The sequence below is a fragment of the Notothenia rossii genome (assembly GCF_949606895.1).
Source record: "Notothenia rossii genome assembly, chromosome: 6".
Lineage (NCBI taxonomy): Eukaryota > Metazoa > Chordata > Actinopteri > Perciformes > Nototheniidae > Notothenia > Notothenia rossii.
The window spans coordinates 87,478,481-87,496,308 of NC_136909.1; the positions used below are offsets into that span (position 1 = coordinate 87,478,481).

The window sequence follows — 17,828 nt, forward strand, 5'->3', positions numbered from 1 at the left end:
GCACAAGAAGCTCTTTTGTTACTTAATGTGCTAATATAAGGTCTGTTGCTTTGACAGTACTTGGTTTAAATGTTCTATTACAGTTTTTATTGATTGCTAACACACATTTTCTTTTTAATTGTTCAGTTTCTCAGAACACTAAACACAATTCCCCAAACCACACACCCAAAGTGCAAAACACCTCATTTCTCCTGCTAAATGAAGAACTGCACTCAGAACTACATACACACTTACCAAATGCAAACTTTAGCACCAAATACAACACACTTCATTCTTAACACTGGATGGTTTGACCACCCAGCTACACCCTGCTGAACATCATCTAAAGCACTCTCATCTGTTCTGGGCTGTGCTCTGTACATACAGGGTTCTGCAGAGAAAGATTGCTTGAGTTTACAGAAATACAGTAAATGAAGAAATACAAATGAGTTGTTGAAATAAATCACATTTGATTCAAAGCTAACATTGTGCATCTCAGCACATAGTTACTCTGCCTCAGATCTCTCTAAGTGATGCATTGTTTGCCAAAACCCAGTTTGTAGCTGCTGCTTCCTGCCTCGTTGAACATCCTTAGCTTTCCACCTCTTTGTTTCTCAGTCCTTCAGATAAACAACACAGACATAGTGGTTGGTCAGTGTCTGTGTTGCATAACAGTAAGTCTACCACAGTACATTGTGCAGGGTTAGTGTTCAGTTATAGTATGCAACATGCCAACAATTCAGTTACAGTAATGAAGTCAATACGTTTCACACAACAGATATAAGCACTGATATATCATGAGTTACGCAGAGATACTGTAAACTGGGAACTAACCTGATATCAAGTCTAAGGGTCCGGATTAGAGGCGACAGTGAATCAGCTTGGATTAGGCTGAACACTCCGTCCAGCCTCTCTCATCGTCAAACCGTGGTTGATAACTTTTCATTTCATTAGAGAGTATTCTTCTTTGTCCACGTCCTCTCCCTCCAGCTCTCTCTACCTCTCATTCTTCCTCATCTCACTCCCACCCCACCTCTTCCTCCTCCTCTCACTCTCAGCCCAGCTCTTCCTCTTCCTCTTGCTTCCATGTTGGCTTCCATTGTTGCTGTAAGAAAGTACTCACCTGTGGTCTGTGCTAACATCCTGATTGATGATCCAACAATGATGCTCTCAGGTGTTTGGTCAGGTGGAACGTGTTTCTTGATGATTGGTCCGTGTGTGAGGCATTTTGAATATCAGTGTTTTAACCCAGCTAACACGTGACCTCATGTCAGATTCCTGAGTCTCACGTGGAGAAACGTGTGCAGTGGTTTGCAGAAAGTGCCATGTTGATTTGCAAATTGTGTGAAAAGCTGAAAACGTGTTTAGAGTTTTGGAGATTTGAGCCGATGTTTTGCTCTTTGAGTGTCAGTTAAAATAATTATGCTTTATGTATAATTTTAGTGAGTTAGCAATCGAGAAAAACTCTAACATGCATTTTAAAGGAAAATGGTAAAATACCGTCTTGTTTTAGCCATTAGCATTTTGGTATTGTTTTATGGACGATTTGTACTTCTAACTTATAATTGGGCTCATTAGACTTGAGTACAATCCTGTAATCAATACATTAAGCACAATTATACAATGTTTATATCTTTCTTCATGTCTTTTAGTATCTCTACACAAAGATAATCTGCAGGAATTGATTGCAAAGATGAAAACATCAAGACTTGACAACTCGAAAGATTGTACTTCAAACAGAGACATGTGGACATTAAAGGGGACAGCATTACCGGCTTGTGCACACTCCCCGTCATAATGAACAACATGAAGACTGGATTCTGTATTACATGTCTTCCTTTGCAGACTCATGAAAGCATGTCTCCAGGCAGCCTGTGTGTTGGTGAAGTGCTGCTGAGTGTCTGACGTCAGGTCTGAGTAGGAGCTTTATTAAACACAGGATGCCATTATGCAGCTGAGGTTTTCTAAAGAAGAGAAGCTTTCTGCAGGGCATCAACCGTCCACTCTGCTTCATATGTGCTCTACAGACAGACTGAGAAGCTTGATAAGAAGATATCACACCTGCACAGCAAACACAGTTCTTTCAGGTAGAGAAAGAAGTTAGGTTCCCTCTGGTCTTTGTTTAAAGGCTTAACCACATTGTGTGTGATATACTACAGTAGTGGAGCCAGGACAGTTCCCAGCATGCAGCTCACTGCACAACCTCTGTTTCTGCAGCAGCTGAGGAACACTTAGTACTGCAGATCTAATCTGGTACCTGAAACAGGACTTTGTGCACAAATTTGGTGTCGTGGTCAAGACCAAAACCAACATGCTGCCCTGCTAACTCGAGCCATGAGATCCAGACCTCCTCTGCCTTCCTGCCTGTAGGAGCCAATTCAAAAGATGTTTTTTATTTATTGTGCGATATTTCATTCACTGTTGGTAATGGTTTGACCTGGCTGCTTTCACATGGGTGTTAGCACTGGCAGAGAGAAGGGGTGAGTCAGGAAGTACATTTCTTTATTGGCCACATTTTCCACCGCAATCTCACTTGGACTTCTGGAACAAGATTGGATTTTTGGAGTGTGTTTCTCTCTGTTTAGCCTGGGCTTTTGTTGGACTGTTTCCAGCCTCAGCACTGCTGCTAGCTTGCCTTGAGGTCCCGTCCCAAAACCTGTTTCCTGACCTCCTCCGACTCCCTGCTTGTAGGAGCCATTTCCTCATAATTTGATAGTTCAGTCATTACTGCTGGTGGTTGTGTTCACTAGTTAGGTGTGGTTTCACCTGGCTGCGCTCACCTGTACGCGTTGGTTTTGCATTTGCAGAAAGATGGTGTGAGTCGGAAATGTTCTTTTTAACCTCATTTTCCATCCCAATGTGACTTCCACTTGCTTTGTGATAAATGGTGTTTTAAAGGTCCCCTATCATACTGTTTCTCATCAATATATCACAGGTCTCAGATATATCCAGAGCCTGTCTCTGATTGGCTGAAACACCAAACAGATCATTGCAGCATTACCCACAATCCCCTCTGTTTCAGCCCTGTTTCCAAAGTGCTGATTCTCTGTCTGTTACTTTAGATGAAAATAAGGAGCCCCTCCCCACGCCCCTCTGAGAGACATTTGGTTACAAAGAACTCAATGGAGCTCTAGAGGAGATTCAGGTGATAAGGGGGGGGGGGCACCTTGGTTGCTGATTGGCTAATGGTTACACAAGACAAAACATCGTTATGACATCATCAAGTGGCCAAAATCTGATGTATGTCAACATGTTGATGTAGAAGAGACATGAAGAAGAGGGGACACATGTTGATGTAGAGGAGACATGAAGAAGAGGGGACACATGTTGATGTAGAGGAGACATGAAGAAGAGGGGACACATGTTGATGTAGGAGAGACATGAAGAAGAGGGGACACATGTTGATGTAGAGGAGACATGAAGAAGAGGGGACACATGTTGATGTAGAAGAGACATGAAGAAGAGGGGACACATGTTGATGTAGAGGAGACATGAAGAAGAGGGGACACATGTTGATGTAGAAGAGACATGGAGAAGAGGGGACACATGTTGATGTAGAAGAGACATGAAGAAGAGGGGACACATGTTGATGTAGAGGAGACATGAAGAAGAGGGGACACATGTTGATGTAGGAGAGACATGAAGAAGAGGGGACACATGTTGATATAGAGGAGACATGAAGAAGAGGGGACACATGTTGATGTAGAAGAGACATGGAGAAGAGGGGACACATGTTGATGTAGAAGAGACATGAAGAAGAGGGGACACATGTTGATGTAGAGGAGACATGAAGAAGAGGGGACACATGTTGATGTAGGAGAGACATGAAGAAGAGGGGACACATGTTGATGTAGAAGAGACGTGAAGAAGAGGGGACACATGTTGATGTAGAGGAGACATGAAGAAGAGGGGACACATGTTGATGTAGGAGAGACATGAAGAAGAGGGGACACATGTTGATGTAGAAGAGACATGAAGAAGAGGGGACACATGTTGATGTAGGAGAGACATGAAGAAGAGGGGACACATGTTGATGTAGAAGAGACGTGAAGAAGAGGGGACACATGTTGATGTAGAAGAGACATGAAGAAGAGGGGACACATGTTGATGTAGGAGAGACATGAAGAAGAGGGGACACATGTTGATGTAGAAGAGACATGGAGAAGAGGGGACACATGTTGATGTAGGAGAGACATGAAGAAGAGGGGACACATGTTGATGTAGAAGAGACATGAGGAAGAGGGGACACATGTTGATGTAGAAGAGACATGAAGAAGAGGGGACACATGTTGATGTAGAAGAGACATGAAGAAGAGGGGACACATGTTGATGTAGGAGAGACATGAAGAAGAGGGGACACATGTTGATGTAGAAGAGACATGAAGAAGAGGGGACACATGTTGATGTAGGAGAGACATGAAGAAGAGGGGACACATGTTGATGTAGAAGAGACGTGAAGAAGAGGGGACACATGTTGATGTAGAAGAGACATGAAGAAGAGGGGACACATGTTGATGTAGGAGAGACGTGAAGAAGAGGGGACACATGTTGATGTAGAGGAGACATGAAGAAGAGGGGACACATGTTGATGTAGAGGAGACATGAAGAAGAGGGGACACATGTTGATGTAGAAGAGACATGAAGAAGAGGGGACACATGTTGATGTAAAGGAGACATGAAGAAGAGGGGACACATGTTGATGTAGTAGAGACATGAAGAAGAGGGGACACATGTTGATGTAGAAGAGACATGAAGAAGAGGGGACACATGTTGATGTAGAAGAGACATGGAGGAGAGGGGACACATGTTGATGTAGAAGAGACATGAAGAAGAGGGGACACATGTTGATGTAGAAGAGACATGAAGAAGAGGGGACACATACAGTAATAGGTGACCTTTAAGGAGTGGATCACATTTCTTTGAGCACATGAAAGTGTCTCAGACTGCTGACTCTCCTAAAGACTAAAGATTTCCAACCTGAAGCATTTTTCCTAAATCAGAATCAGTTCCAGCTCCAGAAACACGCATGCATGTTTTATGGCCCAGCGAGCCGTGGACGGGCAGAAACAAGAAGCTCTTTGTTATTTGTGGGTTTTTTTTAAACTTCTGGGGCAAATGGGTCCCACCTCCACTCGGGTTGGCTGTGGACAGAAGTGTGTGTGCTTTGTGTCAGTGGGTTATATAACGGCAGATTGTCTCATGTGTTCTCCTGTCTGCTTTTTGTCCCTTTGCTTCATCCATAACTCCATCATTGTTTCTTGCCTCTGTGTTATTGAGTAGTTTAACCGTACCTGCCGGCTGTATGACTCACTTTGGGTCCAATCCAATGCTGAACCATTACAGGAACATCTGACGGACACATTCAACATCATCGTGTATGGATCATCATGGTCCCCAGACGATAACTCCTAATTCGTTTATTGACTTTTTTTAGGTCAAAATTCCAAAAGTCCATAGCCAAGCCAATCGAAATGTATTATCAGATTATATGATACTGCAGTTATTCAGGTTCTCCAGATGATTAAACCAATGGCAATGGATAACCTGCCCTTATCTCTTCTTTAGGGTTTAACACATTAAGCCGTACTGTAGTAAGGCAAGGCAAGGCAAGGCAAGGCAAGTTGATTTTTAGAGCACCTTTCAACACAAGGCAATTCAAGGTGCTTTACAAAAATGAAAGACATTCAGACAAAGGCATTTAAAAACAGTAAAAGGTAATAAAAGAAACATTAAAATAAAAAGTACATGAATAAAAAGTTACAGTGCATTTTAAGATGTGAATAGTTCACACAGAAGTTCCACTTTACTGATTAACACAACGGCTCAGTTTCAATTAAAAGCAGCGACAAAAAGAAAAGTCTTCAGCCTGGATTTAAAAGTAGTCTTCGTTGCAGCGGACCTGCAGGTTTCTGGGAGTTTGTTCCAGATGTTTGGAGCATAATAACTGAACGCTGCTTCTCCATGTTTAGTTCTGAGTCTGGGGACAGAAAGCTGACCAGTCCCTGAAGACCTGAGAGTCTGGATGGTTCATCATTTAGCAGGAGGTCAGAAATGCATTTTGGGCCTAAACCATTCAGTGCTTTATAAACAGCAGCAGTGTTTTGAAATCTATTCTCCTAGTAGAAAAAGGAAGATGGCTGTCTGACAGATATTGTAAATGAATCCCAATTATTCTCCACCAGGCTAGTTTGGATGATAACTGTTCCCACCATTGAAACAACAGCATTGGATGTGAGTCCACTTTAAATATAAATACTTTAAACCAAACCCTTGTATATTACCGTGGCTGAAATGAAAACATTTTCCATTTTGGACCTTCTCCTTGTCACCATGAGACCACACGAGTCCTGAGTCATGCTTGGTGCTAATGATAGTTTCTCCTTTGCATGTCGTTGTGTATTTCTGGCTCCTGTCTCTCTTGACATACCTACATGTCTCCTTCATGTGCCCTGATGGCTGTCTTCCAACTGTCGGACAGATAAACCGTCAGTCTGTTGCTTCAAGCTTCTCCTCAGCAGACCGACATGGACTATTTCCATCGTGTTTAACCAGCGTTACACTCCTTCTCTTCACGGCAGAACAGATCCTTTGTGCTAAGACAAACATGTCCTCAAACCTAACAGCCTTTATACAAGTCTAAAAGCATCTCTGCTAGTGGATTTTCTCCTGAGTCAACATGTGTTTGAGATTAATGTGTGTGTCTACGGCTTCTTTTTACAGAATGATAGACATCAACTACGTCAAAAAGGTATTTCATATTTGACCAAATCAGACATGGCTCACTGAAACTAGACCACCTGTCTTATCTACTTCATCTACTTCTCTGCCAGAACAAGTCCTGTCCTGCAGAATGTGACCTTCAACACACACACACACACACACACACACACACGCACGCACGCACGCGCACGCACGCACGCACGCACGCACGCGCACACACACACACACACACACACACACACACACACACACACACACACACACACTAACAAACAAAGCATCAAAAAGCATATCGACTGTCCATTTCTTTGTGTTGCCTTTGGGAGTTCCTCAAACCTCTATACATGTTCACCTCCTGTCATGACATTCAGTATAAGCACAGGTACGCTTCACACCAACATCACTTACCTCTATTTGATTTGTTTCCATACATGTAGACGTTGTGTTTGTTTGTTTATGAGATGCAGAACATCTCTCCTGTTCTGTTTTCATGCCGTCCTGCACATCCTGTCTCTGCTGAGGCTTGGCGGCCCTCCATGTTACTAAAGACCACAGTAATCATTGACTTTTGTATTTATATTCTCACCTGTTACAACATGTGCTGAATGTACAATAGCTACTAAGTCAACCTGGGTAACATTCACTCAAAATGAAAATGTTGTACATGTTTGTTTTTTTTTATGTTACCAATAACATAAAACATGATGTCTTATGTCTAAACGCAATGCATCGGGTGTTTTGGAGAAATAAACACTGATGCACCTTAAAAACCAAGCTTTGGCTAGCTGGTAACTTAGCGTTTAGCATGCTAACGGGCTTAGCATGCAAACGCTAACGGTGTCTATCCCTATCCCTAACTCTGTCATCCAAATATGGTCCTAAAATTAGCCTGGTTGTTGATGCTATATAAAAATAAACTTGCCTTGACTGCCTTCAGTGAATTTTGCATATTTGATCAGAAAAAAAAGTTTACCAACATGTAGCATTTCTTTTACCCCGTCTAGAAGTTGCTAAATTATTTATGTGCACACTCTCACCCTTTCTCCGAAATGAACTTGTAGCCGTCCGTATCTGAGAAGACTAGCTATATTTAGCCTTTCTTTTTCGAGCTTTTGCTTCAATAGCTTTATGCCACATTCTTAGTTTTTCAAAACATGGAGACACAAAATACTTCCTACTTTGAATGATTTTAGGGAAATTGACACATTTTGCAACGGTTAAAAGTTTTATTTTTCATGTTTTAGTATTGTATTTAACTCCACACCGTTTCAAAACAAATGAAATAGCCAGTAATGAATCAAAAGGCCATCTGTAGCTGTAACAGAGCAGCACCTTTGAATAAATAGTGACCAAAAGTTGACTTTTAGTAACCTGTTTGAATCTCAGAGGCTTGTTTTTGTGACCTTACCCTCTTTGCATCATTTCAGTCCAATATTCCTCGGCCTTGATTAATGTTTGACATAGTTCTAAGGACTTTCTTAGAACGGGTAGAAAGGTATCTGATCAATACCAGTGATACTCAGTGATGCTAAAATGTTCATCAGCAGGAGAGGACTCTTTAAAGTAGAGGCACTACATACTGATATACACCTGAACATCAGCAGGAGAGGACTCTTTAAAGTAGAGACACTACATACTGATATACACCTGAACATCAGCAGGAGAGGACTCTTTAAAGTAGAGACACTACATACTGATATACACCTGAACATCAGCAGGAGAGGACTCTTTAAAGTAGAGACACTACATACTAATATACACCTGAACATCAGCAGGAGAGGACTCTTTAAAGTAGAGACACTACATACTGATATACACCTGAACATCAGCAGGAGAGGACTCTTTAAAGTAGAGGCACTACATACTGATATACACCTGAACATCAGCAGGAGAGGACTCTTTAAAGTAGAGACACTACATACTGATATACACCTGAACATCAGCAGGAGAGGACTCTTTAAAGTAGAGACACTACATACTAATATACACCTGAACATCAGCAGGAGAGGACTCTTTACAGTAGAGACACTACATACTGATATACACCTGAACATCAGCAGGAGAGGACTCTTTAAAGTAGAGACACTACAGACTGATATACACCTGAACATCAGCAGGAGATGACTCTTTAAAGTAGAGACACTACATACTGATATACACCTGAACATCAGCAGGAGAGGACTCTTTAAAGTAGATACACTACATACTGATATGAACCTGAACCTCAGCAGGAGAGGACTCTTTAAAGTAGAGACACTACATACTGATATACACCTGAACATCAGCAGGAGAGGACTCTTTAAAGTAGAGACACTACATACTGATATACACCTGAACATCAGCAGGAGAGGACTCTTTAAAGTAGATCAACTGCATACTGATATACACCTGAACATCAGCAGGAGAGGACTCTTTAAAGTAGATACACTACATACTGATATACACCTGAACATCAGCAGGAGAGGACTCTTTAAAGTAGAGACACTACAAACTGATATACACCTGAACATCAGCAGGAGAGGACTCTTTAAAGTAGAGACACTACATACTGATATACACCTGAACATCAGCAGGAGAGGACTCTTTAAAGTAGAGACACTACATACTGATATACATCTGAACATCAGCAGGAGAGGACTCTTTAAAGTAGAGACACTACATACTGATATACACCTGAACATCAGCAGGAGAGGGACCCTTTAAAGCAAGCGTGTAAATATGACTTGGGATTTCCTCCATTCTTGCTCACATACCTTTTGAATTGACCAACAAAAAAAAACAGAGAAAGGAAATTAGAGTTCACCATGTAGAAAATCAGAGGGACAATGAATGTTTCTGTAAAAACGGATTCTACGTCAGCAAGGGGCAGGGGGAACAGAAAGATGGAGGTTTTGGAGAGGATGAGGACGGTTACGCTGATCCATCAGGAAATTACAGGTACAATGGGAATGTGGGTCCATCAGGTGAGCTGGAGCCGGAGGCAGGTGGAGTTCAGGATCTTTGAAGCTGATATGGGATCAGTTCTTATATTCTCCACCGTACACCTAGAACTGGTCCGATTCACGCTTTTGAAGATCTAACTGGACTCAGTGTAGATTAGGCAACAAACTCTTACAAAATGAAAAGCTTGTGCATGTTAAAAAATAACTTTTTACCGGCACGCATACATGCACATATATCTAATATGTATAGATGACCCAAATATGTATACATGTTCATTTCTTATTTTAAAAGTTACTTAACTGTATATTTATTTATTTGTTTATTCCAAAGAGACCGAGGGGTAGACCTAGGACCAGGTGGAAGGATTATATCTCTTCTCTGGCCTGGGAGCGCCTTGGGACCCCCCCAGTCAGAGCTGGTTGATGTGGCCAGGGAAAGGAACGTTTGGGGCTCTCTGCTGGAACTGCTACCCCCACGACCCGACCACGGATAAGCGGGAGAAGATGGATGTTTATTCCACACATGGCAGTTATTTTAAAACAAAACATGTACACTTATACTAGCTTTTTGCATATATATAGCGCAATGTCGAAAGGAGCAGGGAGAAGAACATCGTATTTGATCTGCCCCTTCTTGGAAAGAAAAAAATTAAATAACCATTAAAAAGTAAAATATTCTTTCAGTCACAGTTGCTTACAAATACTGAAACATAAAACCAGAACACAATCTAAAGTAAACTTCATACTGTCTAATTACGCTTTCTTTATACATTTTCTTAAACACAAAAATGTTCTGACAGCCCTTTCAATCGTTCGGCAAAGAATTCCATTTCAATGTTATCTTTCATTTTATTCATCTTTAATGTTGTGTGAATCTGTGCTGTCCTGTTGTTCACTCTCACCGTGTTGCTGTTTAAATCTGAACTTCCCCACAGGGATTCATAAAGGTCCATCTTATGTTCAGTATGTTTCTTCCATTTCGAGGCAGCCATGATCTCTTTCAGAAACAAACACAGCTGAAGTCTATCTGACATGGTGCCTGAGTGAAACACCACTTTGACCCATGGAAATGTAATGTCATGTTGTTGTAGGTGATTTGAGCAAAGATATATACGAGTGATACCACGACAAGCCTGTATTTAAAGAGTTAACACGCTGATAGACGGCTGCAGAAGGTCACCCCGCTGCAGCCTGAGGTCTTTCCTGCTCACGTGCCAAAGGAAGGAGAAAGCATTCCTCCTGCAGAATATGAAAACACGGACAATTGAAAAGAGTCTGCAGGAAGAGTGAAAACGCTCCGGGCGTCAGTTCTGTTTTCATTCAAAGTGTACAACAGACGGAGGCTTTTGCATTATTTTGATAACCAACATTATTATTTATTTTAGGGTTTTACAAGTCATACATTCCACATGCATGAATCTGATCAGTTTCTATGTCTTAACGTCCTGTTGGTGACTCTTGCATGCACTGTGTATAACTGAGGATTGCAAACACACTTTGTTCGCTGACAAATATCCCTTAGTTTAATGGACCTGATACAACTTCTCTAAAATACCTGTTGTGTTTTGGGTAATGGTGGAACAACATCTTTTATTTGGTATTCATTATTAAAACATTGGGAAGGCCTTGTAGAAGAAGTAAGGGGAATAAAATAATCAAATATCTGTACATGTTGAAGCATTTGCAATACCTTGAAATTCAAAATGGCCTCTTAAATGTGTGCACAAACTATGATAACAATAAGAAAAAGATCAGGAGGCACATTTAGATCATGTATAGCAATTTTATTTCTGAAAGGGAAATACTTTACAAACACCTTCAAGTGAAACGAAATGCTGGGCGCAGACAGACCCTTCTTCACGGAGAACCGATTGTTTTCAAGATAAAGATACATCTCATTTCCAGCCACACATACTGTACACATCACACAATTTAAAAACAATCAATATAAACATCCCATCACTCCTTTTTCAAAAACGTACTTCAACCCATCCATCTTCCAAGGTGGAGACGACCAATCACGTGCGTCGTCTCCTTGGATAGCAGCTCTCAATAAACTTACCAACATATTACATCATCCCAACGACACTTCTGCTCATACATGTGCAATTCACAGGGAGGGAAAGAAAGGGCTGCATGACTCAACCTGTATTTTAAATAAATCCCTTTTGAGTTGAATTATTCTCTCATTTGAAGTGCAAAGTTTTAGTGTCTTCCATTAGCAATGAATCAGCTGTGTTTCATTTAGCAGAGAACCATTCTGTCACCATGTACTTCCCCTTCAATATGAAGGACTTAATCATGTTGATTTCTACTTCTCCAGTTTACGGAAATCAAACTGAGAGGGTCATCTCAATCAGTGCGTATTTAACCATTAAAACCAGGCCCTCCAAAGGGGGCTCTAACTCTCGTTATGGGCTGTACACATCGTCTTTATTTTAGTGGGCAGGCACTCTGAGAAGGCACATTAACATTATACAAAGATTATGTGAAACAGGACAGGTTTTTCCACATGAATCCTTGCTCTCCGAGGCCACGTTACAGCGAGAAGCAGGTCAGTTGAGTTCTCTCTGGTTTCTACATGTTCTGTGTTTGCTTCAGTTCAGTTTGTGTCTGAGAGCCGCTCACAGCTTCACACCGAATGCCCCCGTTTCTTATCTTATTCCAATGTCATTTCAGCAAAGAGTCGTGGTTTCACCAATAAGGCACGGCGCTATCGATCCGACCCCAGCTCTGCCAGCCGGGGAAAAGTCCAGTGGACATGCGGGGGCTTCCAAACTGATCAAACTCCATCTCAAGAACCTTCACTCCTTTGTTTTCGAAGGGTTTCCTCTGCTCCGGTGTCAGATCCTCTCCGTTCCAGCCGACGTGCTTCAGGGTGTAGTTCTTGCCGTCGTTATTGTCCCAGTAGGTCCGCTCCTGGGTGGTGAAGCAGATGCAGAACTCGACGCGGTTTTGCGGCGGGATTTGGGCGGGCAGATCCAGGACGAAGGCGAAAGTGTCGGAGTCCTGGCAGCTGTACACGTTGTTCATGAAGGAGCACTCGACCTCGGTGAAACTGACCCACGAGTCGTACGTTACTCGAAGCTTCACCTTCTTCTCGAAGCCCATGTTTCGGACCTTTATGGTGCCGGTGAGCGAGCGTTCCTGCAGCGAACAGTTCTCCAAACACACAGAGTTGGCAATCAGCCGGTTCCTGAAGTCCAGGTAGTCGGCGGACGGTTGTTTAAAGTCCAGCACCAGGTTTTGCACCGAGTTCATCTTTAGGTCCATGGTTGCCGCTTCCAAGTCCAACAGGTCGAACTGGAGCTCCTCGGCGATGCTTCGTTTCTGGTACGGCTCGTCGTCGAACTTGGAGAAGACGTGGATGGCGGTGAGAGACATTCCTTTAGTGTCTGCGAACACCACCTTCTTCTTCTTGCATGCGTTGTCGTTTCCGCTCCATCCCATGCAGTTTACGTCGTCCATGGCCCTCTGCTGGCTGCTGAGGCAGGGACGAAGAGGTTTGAAAAGCTGCTGATTGTTGGACGACTGCTTTACACGGTTCTTGGTCCTCTGAATGTCCTCGTAGGAGCTGAGGAAACCCCGGAGAGGAGGCGGCGAGTGGCTCATGTAGAATCTCATCGGCATCACAGGACCAGGCATCGCTGACGGACTGAAGGACCGGAGCACACTGAGGGAGGAGGAGGTGTGTCGGGGGAGGAAATGGAGAAGGAGGTGGAGAGAGGGAGAGAGAGAGAGGGGCAGAGTCAGAACAATGGCTTCACTTTAAGCACTTCAAAATGTCTGCTCCGTTTTAAACTAAGACACCATCACTTTGTACTTTATGCACAGTGACAACATCTACAAGTAAAACTCTGCTTTTTTAGAGTTAGAAGAAGTGTTAAGATTATTGAATTCAGTAAAAGTAGAAGTACTCAGATCTTGTAATTCAGTAAAAGTAGTAGCAGAATGTGGGAATACTAGGTTACAAGTAAAAGTCCCGCATTCAAAATGTTACTTAAAAAGGTGGGGTAGGTAATTTTGGAGAAATCAGCTCCAGTGCGCTAGAATTTGAAAATATACAGCCGGGAAAAATCTGCCACTTCCTCACACAGCCCCTCCTACAACACACACGAACGCGCACATGACCAATGAGGGCACGCGATAAGTTTGTGCACAGAGGAAGGCTGACAGGCAGGTAGGCCATCCAGTTACTTTAGCCGGCTCAGATGATTGGTCGTGCTTTTTACAGCGCCACGGCTTCCACTGATGACATTTTGTAATGTATTTATTGTCAAAGCACTTCAGATATTCATTGCTATCGGGACGTTAAGAACATTCCATGGAATATAACAAAAAGTGTATCTCGAGACGGTTTCTCAAACTTACCTACCCCACCTTTAAGTGTAAAGTAAGAAAGTATAATCATTTAAAAATACTTTAAATTACAAAAGTAAAAAGTACTCATTGTGCAGAATGGGCCCATTAAAAAGTAACTTCAAATAAATCTGGAAAATAACTAGTAACTAAACATTTAAAATAAATGTAGGAGTAAAAAGTAGGCTACAATATGTGCTTACAGATGAGTGGATTAAAAGTATAAATTAGCATACTGTGAGAATACTGAAGTAAAGTAGAAGTTCCTCAAAAAGTACAGAACTTGAGTACATGTACTTAGTTACATGACATCACAGATCATGGCTTTTAAATCAAATTAAACTGTGCTTTCAATCGTCTGCACAGTAAATGTACTTCGTGTTAAATCAGCAACACACGGGACAAATCAAACTGCTTCTGGTCCTTACCTTGCAGCACTCATGGAAGAAATAAAGTTAGCGGTCCCAGTAAAAGACAGAGGGTCTTTTAGAAGAGTCTTCTTGATTCTAACAGCGCATACCGCCTCCTCTCTCTCTCTCTTCCTTCCTGCCTGCCAGTGCCTGCCTTTGTGCTAGGGGTGCTCAGCACTCGGGGATTTCTACTGCCTCACAGAGCCATTTGCATATGCTGTCACTGAAACAGCCAATGAGAAGTGGGTGGAGTTCACCAGCAGCCAATCAGCAGGAGCTTTGTTTGGCTGCCGGCCAGCTGGTAGGGGTGTGTCGCCGCATGGCCTCATTGAATGCTGGAGGCCTCCTGCTGTTTCTCAGCTGTTTTCTGAGGGCCATGATGGACCCCTGCTGGTGGGGGGGGGGGATGTTCACATTGGGCTGGGATTCCCACAGGAAGTCACTGTGTCGCACTTTGGAGAGTCAAAATGTAATTCATGACATATTTTTTATATAATTGTATATATCTGAGACCTATAATATATCCCTAAAAATAGTATGATAGGAGAGATTTAAATGACTTGAGTTCTGCTGATATAAGATAATATCCACTTTAAAATACAATACACTGTAGTTAGCCAAATACTCATTGTCCTAAGTGTTTTATTTTATTTATTTTTTAGCTTTTATGGCTTTTTGTATTGTTACATTTGGTGTAAATACTTGTCTTTAGCATCCTTTTTTAATGCTAAATTGTTTCTTAAAAAGACTTGTTTTTTATTATGCTTATATAAAAAAATGTTTTTTCTACTTTGCAACTTTCAACTCTCAAAATTGCATTCCCAGATAATATAGATAGAGAAGCAGCTTACTTCTAAAAATCTATAAACATCTATTTAGGTAAATATTCTTTGTTATTTAATTGTTCATTGTAGCGGCAAAAAACCTTAGGAAGTAAGACAGAAAATTCACTCAAAATGTAAAATGCTATAGGTTCTGCATTTTTTTAAAGGTAAGCTTTGAAAGGGAGTCTTGAAATGACATTCCAATAGAATAAACAGTAAATAGAGGCAGTTCACTGAACATTAGAGTGTAACACTGCTGCTGGGGCACCAGAGAGCGAATCTTACGCAGGAAAAGGATCCAAGTTCTGTGCAAGATATCCTTTAATCCAAAACCACAAAGAGCAATGGTTTCCCCCTTACTGCCCTCCACCATGTAACAAACACATTTACACTCGTGCACCAATCCCAGTAGTCACAATGGATACCTTGTATTTTACCTGCAAACCAAATCTACCTACAGGTACAAGTACAGGACCTGAACCCGAACCACAGATCTGTTTTAACCACTTCATTATGACACCCGATGCTTTGCCTTTTTAATCCCATCCTGCTAAGGTGCTGTTTACACGAGAACGCAAACGGTTGTATCCGCTACTTTTCTCTTTCGTACAGCCCGTTCGTTCACACGAGATCGTAAAGGAAACGCGGAAACGCACCCCGCAAACAATAACGTGTCCCAAGGTGGATAGATCTGCAAACAGAACGCTCTTGGGGGGCAAACGGCTCAGTGTGTACATCCTATACGATAATTTCCTGATAACCATGAAGCCATAGCCCCGCCTCTCCCCACCTCTGCTGCTCACTGCTGTAGCATGGTCAGTAGATACTAGGGATGTGCATCTCCATCACTGAGGCCGATGCGATGCGCATCTCGATACGTTGCCACGATACGATACATTAACGATACCTTTGAAACACCAGGCGATGCGATACGATACGATTCACCCCTGTTGCGACACAGTTCGATACGATTTGATTCAACATTATGCGATTCGGGGCGATACGATGCGATTCAACACGATGCAAAAATAATGATACTTCAATATGGTACGACAGAGGATTTTTGTTTTATTCCTTATATGCAGCAAATCATACATTAACAAAAAAGTGCTTTACATATTTGGTACTGCACATCCCATCATGCCGTTTATTTTTTTACCTTTAAAAGCTCTCCAGAGTACAATTGTATAACACCTCACAGTTAAACAATCTAAGGATGCATGGCTCATGATTAACAATGTGCAAATAACAGCTACCATCGAGCAATGCCCATACAGCTGCCAGCCTGATGTGCTTAACACTCAGAGGCTAACTCACCAGTGAGCAGAAAGCAGTGGTTTCTATCTGAACAATAAAGAAAACAAATAACCTTTCACAAACAGGTATTTCATAACTGCTTACAGTAAGGAAGACATTTAAATTATTATTGGCCGTCACAGGCTGCTGTAAGCTAAACACCTCTCTCTGACAGAACACCTCACTGAGTGATTTAACTCATATGTCTCACTTTCAGGTTTCTCTTTTCAGCCGCAGACCCCACGTCGCCTCTTTATGTGCGTCGCTAAGTTCCTCGTACTACTTGTGTACTTTAAAGCGGCTCGGCATCGTTAACAATTTGCGAGTGATTTTTCAAGTTGACCGTCTGTAGTAATAGTGCCGCGCACATATACCATCAGGACGTTACTGATGGGGTGCGGCTGCGGAGTGATACTGTGTGTATGCAAGTCCGCATCTAGGACGGATCTATGTATCATGGCTGTAGACCTGTTAAGTAATAAAGATACCTCATACAAAGGTCTACGGATACCTTATTACTCTCCATGACCTGCGGTCAACTATATAGCATAAATGACTATTACACCGTCTTTCTTGAACAATCCGAAGTGTTGCCAAACGTTTGATTTGTAGGTATTTTTCGCTGCGCTGTGTTTCTCTTTCTCCTCAACTTCCGTGTGTGTTGATAACTGAGACTCTCGGCCTCCGTAGTGGCGAAGCAAATATCAAAGATCGTCTCTGCTGAGCGTTGACAAGATGAGGGGATTTTATATGAATGAATCGGTTTTTTACCGATGCAAAGACGCTACGTAATCGATGCATCGCGAGTTCAACCCGGTTCAACCCAAACTGTAGCCGATGTGCACTCTTTCAACCGGTGCACTCGCATCTTGAACGTTTATGCCGGTGCACCGATGCGAATCGGTGAATCTTAACATCTCTAGTAGATACTGTCAGTAGCTACTGACCATGCTACAGATGTTAGTGCAAAATCTACATCTCCTCTACCACAACCATCAGCAACAAGTGGACATGGAGAATTACATGAACTACATGTTGCTAAATCCTCCAAGGAGCATGAACAGAAGGGCAACCATGCTAGCAGTGGTGTAGTGGGGATTTTTTTACTGGGTGGACGGGAGACACTATGGACAGCTAGACACTAGAGGGCTGCTGTGCCTCCTGTCATCATTGATGGACGTCTTTAAAATGACTGCTCAGAGGAGAGGAGTTCTCATTTCTCTAACCGCCTGCTGCTTCCCCTCCTCTCTCCTCGGTTCCCCTCCTCAATCCTCCGCTCGCATCTCCTGTGGGCGGCA

General features: G+C 42.3%; 1 protein-coding gene across 1 annotated transcript; it reads right to left on the reverse strand.

Annotated features, from left to right (window-relative positions):
• Positions 1–11,404: 11,404 nt before the first annotated feature.
• Positions 11,405–14,623, reverse strand: LOC307044255 (protein phosphatase 1 regulatory subunit 3C-B-like). Its single transcript, XM_079689342.1, has 2 exons — positions 14,429–14,623; positions 11,405–13,314 (listed from the first exon to the last, which is right to left on the reverse strand). The coding sequence occupies exons 1-2, from the start codon at positions 14,440–14,442 to the stop codon at positions 12,336–12,338; spliced, it is 993 nt and encodes a 330-aa protein (XP_079545468.1). The 5' UTR covers positions 14,443–14,623; the 3' UTR covers positions 11,405–12,335.
• Between the last annotated feature and the right edge of the window lie 3,205 nt (positions 14,624–17,828).